The sequence below is a fragment of the Solanum stenotomum genome, chromosome 2 (genome assembly GCF_019186545.1).
Source record: "Solanum stenotomum isolate F172 chromosome 2, ASM1918654v1, whole genome shotgun sequence".
Lineage (NCBI taxonomy): Eukaryota > Viridiplantae > Streptophyta > Magnoliopsida > Solanales > Solanaceae > Solanum > Solanum stenotomum.
The window spans coordinates 21,743,040-21,752,137 of record NC_064283.1 but is presented as its reverse complement, the minus strand read 5'-3'; the positions used below and the strand labels follow the sequence as shown (position 1 = coordinate 21,752,137).

At 32.5% G+C, this 9,098-nt stretch overlaps 1 protein-coding gene across 1 annotated transcript; it reads right to left on the bottom strand.

The window, feature by feature from the left end:
- Positions 1 to 3,055: 3,055 nt before the first annotated feature.
- Positions 3,056 to 6,118, bottom strand: LOC125856932 (F-box protein PP2-B10-like). The gene is made up of 3 exons (XM_049536594.1): positions 5,764 to 6,118; positions 4,070 to 4,188; positions 3,056 to 3,953 (listed from the first exon to the last, which is right to left on the bottom strand). The coding sequence occupies exons 1-3, from the start codon at positions 6,046 to 6,048 to the stop codon at positions 3,464 to 3,466; spliced, it is 894 nt and encodes a 297-aa protein (XP_049392551.1). The 5' UTR covers positions 6,049 to 6,118; the 3' UTR covers positions 3,056 to 3,463.
- Between the last annotated feature and the right edge of the window lie 2,980 nt (positions 6,119 to 9,098).

Below are 9,098 nucleotides of genomic sequence, written 5' to 3'. Positions count from 1 at the left end.
CCCAATGTAATGTCAAGAAGAGTAGAAAAGTCACTAAACTACCCAAATATACCACACCTGACCCTGAGCCTATGTTGCAAGCTGAGAAAGCCCTATAGTGATCCTAGTTAACTAGTCTGGAAAGTCAATGCAGTGAAAATAAGGGCAAGCCTATGGTATTAGAACTAACTATATTTGAATTCACTTCTGAGCATGAGTGTTTACTGAATCCTTAAGCTAAAATATCATATTTTGTGTGAGAAAAATGATTTCTTTGTGGTAAGGGCACTAGTTACATTGTTGGAAAGTTGGTATCTTGGTGATTGTTGACCGTGTATGTAGTGATATCTCTTAGTTTGTCTATGTCATGTTTTGATCCGCATGAGTTAGCTAATTGAGTCTAAATGAGAAGATTTGCACTGGGTGAAAGAGTTGATAGAGAAAGCCATATGATTTCTTGAGTTTGTTTTTTTGCTTCTACATGAGTGTCGTTTAGAGTTTAGTCTGTCGCTTGAGGACAATCAACAATTTTAAGTTGAGGGTGTTGATGTACCTTGAGTTTATGGTATTTTTGATGCATTATACTTGACGTTTATGTGAGTCTTGGGCATTTTGTTATTAGATATGATGGTACTTTGATATAATTTTTGCAGGAAATAGGTTTGGAGCAGTTGAGTGGGAAAAGAGCTGAAGTAGCAGAAGTTAGCAGTGACGGAGCCCAACCACGAGTCATCGTTTGATCGACGAGGCGTAGGTGGGGGCATGAAAAGTAAGTTCAAGGAAGTCTGACTGAGTGTGGAACCACAGAGGCAAACGACGCCCCCTTAGTATTGACGACGAACCGTAGGTCATATGTCGTCGTTTGATTAAGAAAGTTGAGTTCCAATACTTGAACCACAGAGGAACAGGACGGACCGTAAACTGACCGTAAGTGATGACCGTCGATTGAAGACAAAGAATTTTGACCAACTGCTGAACCATGGAGGAGAACCATGGACCGTTGGCTGATCCACGGTCCGTCTTTTGCAGTCATCGATCGAAACTGCCCAAACCACAATTTCCTATATTTTCTTTTCCTACTTGGTTTAGGATTTAGTTTCTATAATATAATTTGTATTTTTCGTTTTTGGGTTGTTGGACCTTTTTGGAGACTTTGTTTTTGGCTGTTGGAATTATTTTGCAAACACTTTAGCATCTTAATTGTTGAAGTTCGTTTTATGCAATTTGCTTTTGATTTTCAATTCAAGATTACAGTATTCATCTCTTCTAATTGTAAGTTCATGATTTATCTTATTAACCCTAATATGAAATGTGAATTCTTAAGCATGAGTAGCTAAATCTACAATTAGGGTTGTGGAAACCATGAGCAATTAACAATGTATGACTAATAATTAAGTAATTCTAGAATAGTGTATGCATGTATCGTTAATCCTTTCGTTTTGAATGCTTTTTAATGGTGGCCAGCGTTAGAACTCACCTCATTCCTACTTGCCGGACCAAAGAAGTAATGAATGAGAAAATGATTGAACAACGGAGATTTAGACATGTCTATCCGCTATCTAATAGTTTGACCCTAATCATGCGAAGGCTAATATGGGGTTAAAGGTAAGGGTTAGTAAAGTATACACCCGTAGACGAACCAAGTTACGTGGTGAAATTCCTTGCTTGGAGGACCAATCACTTAGGGATACCCAACTTATCAACCTTGCAAGTTAACACTAGGATAGAGTTACTATTAATAGGAATACTGCGTTAAGAGCTTGTGGGGAACACTTATGCCCTAGTTTTTTCATCTTATATTGATATCTCAAACTACGAATCCTATTTACTTGTTATTTATTGATACAACTCAACAAACTGCTATTTTATTTACAAACCTCCCTTTTTGTTACCTTTTTCAGAAATAATTTGACTGAACACAGATAATCGTAAGTTAACCTAAGTATGAATCATATTCCTCGTGGGATCGACCCTAACCCAAAAGTTAGGTTCTTTATTTGACAACGACCACTTATACTTCTTTCGGGAGGTGTAATTTGGGCCTATCAGGTACCCGAGCCAACCGGATGATATTTCGTACTAGGCGTGGTACCCAATCTAACCATTAGTAAATTTGTACCAGAGTGATCCCGAGCCAACCACCAATCACAAACAACATGCACAATCACAATGAACAACCACACTTGAGGTCACAAATAAATCAAATAGGTTCATTGCATGCATGAGATTATTAACATAATGTCATTTTACATTCATCCCTTATGTTTTTTCAATGATTTCGTGATGATGGTCACACTATTACGAAAAGGTGGATGTATGTAAGATATAAATTTGATCAATTTGACGTTTACATTCTTATCACTAAAAACATTATAATCTTAAAATTACAGGTCCAAAAATGATTGAGATTAGCCTTCGCATGATTAGGGTCGGGACCTATATGAATAGGCACGGCCGTGTATTTAAACCTTTGGATAGAGTTACATACATACATACCGTGCCAAAAGTATTGAGATTGAGTGAACCTATTGATTGTATGTTATATCATCCAATAAAATTAGTTTTAATATATACATTTGATTTAATTATATGAAAGAAATCGCCATGCTTAAAAAATTAGAAATTTACAATGTGACAAACTTGAAAATTTTGAAAGATTAAAGCTATATAATATATAAAGTACAACTACTTATATAGGTGTTTGCCAATTTTAGATTTTCTTTTATACAAGATAGATATAAGATTCAAATTTATATCCTCAATTAGAGAGGTTCATACAATCATCATTGCATTATATGATACTTCGAGCGTGGGCTCACTCATTTATATTTAAATATTTTTTAAAAATATAACACTACTTTATATGATTTCAGGAGGTGAGCATGGGTTCACATGAACCCCCGGNCCCCCCCCCCCCCCCCCCGTGCATACACCTCTATTTATATATATTGACAAGATTTCTCATGAATCATTACCTATCAACTTAATTTTTAATGGATTGAGCTAATAAATAAGTCGGTACGAATTGAGTGGGTTGAGTTTCATTTTGCCACCCTGGAAACGGACTACAAGAATTCACAACTTAGCCGCATTCGGTCTAAGACATATAGTTAAAACAAGTTAATATATTAGTAGCCAAACAACGGAAGGGACGCATTACATCAAACATTAAACGCCAAAGGCATTATACATACATCAGTAGGTGCACACAAGCTAGCTGTGGCACTATCGTTATAAAAACAATCAAATGTACTCGAGACGAGAAGGACGAAAATTGTGCACTTCCTTCTATAGATCTCAGCCACGAGTGTGTCGCTACAAGAATTATACTTGGGGATTTTAGCCTTCTACTCGGCAGGTTTCTCATTTTATTTTAGACGGAAGTAACATCTCTACCTCCGGTAGGTATTGGTTCCTTCTGCGTACACTCTACCTTCCCCAGACCCCACTGAGTGGAATTTTACTGGATATGTTGTTGCCCTCCTTACTCCTTAGGCCTGATATCAATCCCTTCAATAATTAAGCCAGCTTTCCTGTCACCTCCCTTTACCTCTGTTAAACTAATCTCTACTTCAGCTTCTTGTCCCCTCTTGATAAAGAATTCTCCCAACTCAATTTCCATCCACCCATCACTTCTCTGCTTAGGATGACACCCTTTTGGTGCATCTTCCGTATCCTCTCTCAATATGCGAGCCATGTGGTGGGTGAATATTCCTAACCGTCTCGGGACTACTTGGTATCTGTACTGTCTCCTTCCTCCCTGAGGGTTCAAATAAAATGTATGTGTATATCTTTCATGCCCAGCAATCCCTACTGAACTCTCTGCAGGTTGGTTTTCAAATCCACAGGTCCTGGATTTTGTCGTGAACACAAGGTAAGCGCCATATCTAGTGTCAGGGGAGAGCATGTTGGTGTTTATTTTGCCAGATATGTCAAACCAGCAGACATCAAGAAGCTCGGCAACTTCTGAAAACCTATTTAATTACCACACAAAATAAATCAAACATCAAATGACAAAATGCGGCCTTTACCTTCCTTACTTCTCTAACCACTTATCAAAAGTTGTGTTTATGTGCATTAAAATATAAACCTCGACTCAGGAAGGGAAATCCATCTCCAATGCTTAGGCGTGTCGACCCAAATAATTTGCAGCGACCTTGCAGCTAACATGTAACATTTCTTTCCACTCCATTTCTCCAATGAGAAGCTCTAATTTAATTTGCATCAACAGTTACTATGTCAGTCAGATGGATACTTAGCAATTAAGAAACTAACAAAATGAAGCATGAATATAGTGTGGGTCTAAGCATAGAAAGCAAGAGCAAAATGAGTTACTATATCACATATGGACCAAAATTCAAAAGCAAAAAAGATAAAGAATGTCACTTTCATATACTTAAAACTTTGATGGTGGAGCCACACTATCTATTGGTGGGGGTAAACTGGTCCCATTAGTTATTTGTTTTTCTTCAATTCCCTTTACTACTACTCAACAGTCAAAGGACAAAAAAGACAGGGAAAAAGGGACAATGGTGAAAAGGAAAGGCTGTGGTTTATGCAACCTGAAATGGAAACCATAAGTATATCACTGTTTTGAAAGCTACTAATTTGATATCCATGCAAAACAAAAATACAACAAACACTAGAAACCTCATTTTTCACATTGATAGACTATCATTTTCACACACATGATGTATTATAGATATATCATCAAACCGTTTGTTTATAGCGACTATATGCATGAAATAATCTTCAAGTCGACTTAAGATCGAGACCAAGACTTTAGTAGAGACTTCAACGTCTTTGTTATGTTTACTGGACCAATTCAATCTTTGAAATAACAATTCTAGAAACAAATTTCGATCATTATCATTTCCCCATCAATTTATGTTTTCATATGTACACTATAATTATCTCAAGTAAAAAATGCAAAAAGTGTTAATAGGGAAATCAAACACATAGGTATACGTCATAAATATAGATTTATCTCTAATGCAACATGGATAATTTCCATTGAATTATCAAACAGATCTTTTTCCCAATTCACTCTGCTTCTTTATTCATAATTTGTTAGATAGTTATGAGAACAGTCTTTCAACTACTGAATGATCTGGTTGCTTGAGCGACGTAGGATCTTCTCTTATAGTATATAATTAACTTGCACAGAGATTTCATATTTGAAAGGCACCCAATTAGGTAAATTAAAGCATGAAGTAATGCTTAATCAATCCATCAAAGTTCTAGGTTTTTAGTTCAGAACAAATCGTTTGATCGATGCTACGTACCAAGAATACACATACTCCTTTCTCGTTCTACTTACATACCATATTAGCCATTTGCATTTCCTTGAGTTATTTTACTAATTCATCATTATTTGTTCTTTGATCTTTTAATACATTGGTAATCTCTTTCCACATATAGTGGATAAGGATGCTCTCCTCTTGACCAGAAGTCTCGATTCAAGACTTGGATATGAAAAAATCTTGATAGGAGTTTCCTACAAATGGAGCCTACGCAGTGCAAATCTAGATTAGTCAGCCTAAAATCTCTCTCCAATCGAACAAACACTGCTCACTCTATCAATGCTAATTCCTAAGGGTAAAATTGGAAATAAATAATTACTAGTTCTTTGTTGATTTTCTGGATAAAATAGTGGCATGCATTTAGTTCAAGAGTACTTCCAATGTGACTTTAATTAATTAACAACAACAAATTGAATATTGAATAAAATTAATAATAACCGAAAAAAAACAATTAATTATAAAAGTCGAATAAATTACTAACCTTGGTACCACCGTCGATGAGAATAGGATTATCACATAGGTATAAGTAAAGGTCTCTCTTTGAACCGACATTAAGTGAATCTGGACCATCAATGGACCGGGAAATGATATCATAATAATCCGGCGGTAAGAACCGGTCCCAAACGGCGTCAGATTCAGCAGCTGACCGGAAAGTTGAAGCCACCAGCGCCAGCCGGCAGGCGTCCTTCGGACTTGTTAACGACAGTGCGGTAGCTATACAACCTTCCGGCAGTTCGTCGCCACAGGCGATTCTCTCCACCGCCATTCGCTGTATCTATATATAGGTAGAGGTGCAGCAAAATTGTTGTATAGTTTCAGATGAATTATAGAGAAGATCGTTATATCATGTCGGGTGAGTAGGAATCTTGGCTTATTTATAGGAGAGTTATTATGCTTTTAAACAAGGCAAAAGGCATAAATTATTTGTTTACTCCCTCTGTCCACTTTTAATTATCATAATTTTTTTTGGAGTCAAATTATAAAAACTTGACTAATATTTTACAATGTAATTTTTCATTATATTGATATGTAAAAAATTGCAATTTATAATATTTTTTCTATAATTTTGAATATCTAAATTCTTTTGTTTGAAATATTAAATTAATGTAATCCAATTCAACTTTTTAAACTAGTCAAATTGATTTTCGAAAAGCGCAACATAACAATTAAAACTGAACAAAGGGAGTAGGTACATGCTTAAACTATCACAATCTATAACAAATACTCCCCTCATCCCTTTTTAATTTTCATGTTGCATTTTTTAAAAATCAATTTAATTAATTTTCAGAATTAAATTAAATCACATTAATATGATATTTTAAATTTAAAAAAATTATATTAAAAAATTATACGATAAAATACTATAAATTGTAATTTATCATAAAATGTTAATCAAAATTCTTATTATTTGACTCTAAAAAAGGAAACCATAACAACAATCAGATACTGGGTTCAAAACAAAGAGACGTAAATCTTCTTAGTGGCATTTCGCAAAATTTCTATCTGAAAAAATATTAAACTCCGTTACGTTCAAAAGAACAAACTAAAGGAAAAAATCGATTAGTAAAATATTAATATTAATGAAATAAATTTAGTTCAAAAAATATATCAATCAATTGACCAAATTCAAAGTGAAGTTGAGTCGAGTGACGACAATAACACACAAAAACAAAACAAAAAAAAACTCTCTTCTCAATTCTTTAGAAATCAAGAAAAATATTTCTATATAAACACATTAATTTTGCTTTCTCTCACTAAAATGAGGGACAAAGTCTCTTTCCAAAAATTAATGTTAGAGGTTATTTTGATAAAGTGTTAGAGGTTATTTCCCTTGGTGTGCCTCTGATGCTCTGCCATATTTGTTCACCTAATGGCTAATGTAGTACCTTACCAATACTGCAATATATAATGTTAGAGGTTATTTTAATAAAGTGTATTAGAAAAATAATGCACGAATTATTCATATATATTATTAGTATCTAATTATTTAGTACACCTTTTTAATTTATGTAGAACTATTATAAATATTAGTATATATTTTATTTTGTATTAAGGTATGTATAACTAATACATAGAAATTTATAATATTAATTAATAATGCAAAGAATTTTAATGCATGCATTAAAATAATTAAAGATATATGTGCGTCTCATCAAAACTTTTTCCACATTTTGTCATCGTATTTGTGGAGGGTACTTTTGTAAATAAAATAATATTTTTGAAATTATGTAAAGCATACTATTTTTAATACACTAAACCAAACACTACATAAGAAATAATCTTAACATATCTAATGTAAGCATAACTAATACCAACATTACTAATATACGATACTCAGCACTATTCTTATATACCCTATCAAATGACCCCTTAATGTATATCTAAACAATGGGTTAAATTCATATGTGGTTACAAGCTATAAAATAATTACAGAATTATACATAATTATTTTTATTACATTAATATAACTTAACTTTCAACGCTCTAACGTAAAATCGTAAAATTTTCTTGTCGTATTAAAATTTAATTTTTTTCCACTATAGTTAATTATAAACCTTTATCCATAGAATAATAGAGTTATGGGAATATTTTGTCCTTATAATAATGTATATATTTTGATTTTATTTTTATAGTGGGTAAAATTTAATAATTTTATTGTTATTTTAGGTAAAGTTCAGTTACAATAAATAAAAATTGGCATGGCTAGCTATGTGTGTTTGAATTTTGATAGGAAAAGAAATATTTTCCATAGGAAAGAAAAGGAGAATTTTTACTTATTTTCTAGTATGAAAGTAAGCAAAAAATATTATCACCATAATATTTATAAATATATAATTTAAATAACTACTATAATAGTGAAACAGACGGATGAGAATTGATGGAGTACGGGTAGCAGCCGCATGACCGCATGAGACAATCAAATTTAAAATATTATTTTTGAAACTCGTTTTTTTTTTTTTTTTTACTTTTAACTAGAAAAATCATTTTCCTAATTTATAAAAAAAATTAAAATATTTCCTTCCCTAACAAACATTGTAAAAAGTAAAAATCAGGAATGTATCCTTGAGATTGTTTCATGCCTCTTCCCTCACAGAAAAAAAAAGTATTTTGATTATTAGGCATCTGAACTTTTTACTTTTGAGAGATTAATAAGAACCTTCTTCTCGAAGAAATTATTAAAGCATAGAATAAAGTTTTATTCATTTTAATTTCATTGGAGAGTGGACAAGTACCAGTAGATAAGAAAAATATCATAAGAATCGAACATAGCATCTTGGTCGAAAATGTAAATCACACATAATTCCACTACCACCCAATTTTTAATGCTGAAATTACTGTCCTAATTAATCAGACATCAAACATATGGATCTAATAAGGCAAATACTCATATATATACATATGAGTAGTGGGTAGTAAATTATCACCCCTAGTCTAGATAATAATAGCAAACCTTAATCATATGTCACTATAACAAAAATTACTTTTCAACAACAATAAATATACATATTAATAAAGAGCGTTTATCAACATTAGTTAACTCCCATTGAATATAATGTTGCTATAAACTTTAGAAACATTACAAAGAGTGTTAATCATTTATAAAAAAAAAAACTTTTTTAACAATAATTAAGTTATTATAATTAGTTAATTATCGATAAAGATTATTTTTGATGTAACGTGTAAAAAAACAAAAAGATAGATGCCCTAATTTTATTTTATTTTGGGTTGTGAATTTACAGTCACTGAATAAAATGAGGGCAATGTTAATGTTTTCTTTTTAAAAAATCCAAATTTAGATAATTTTTAAAAATAAAA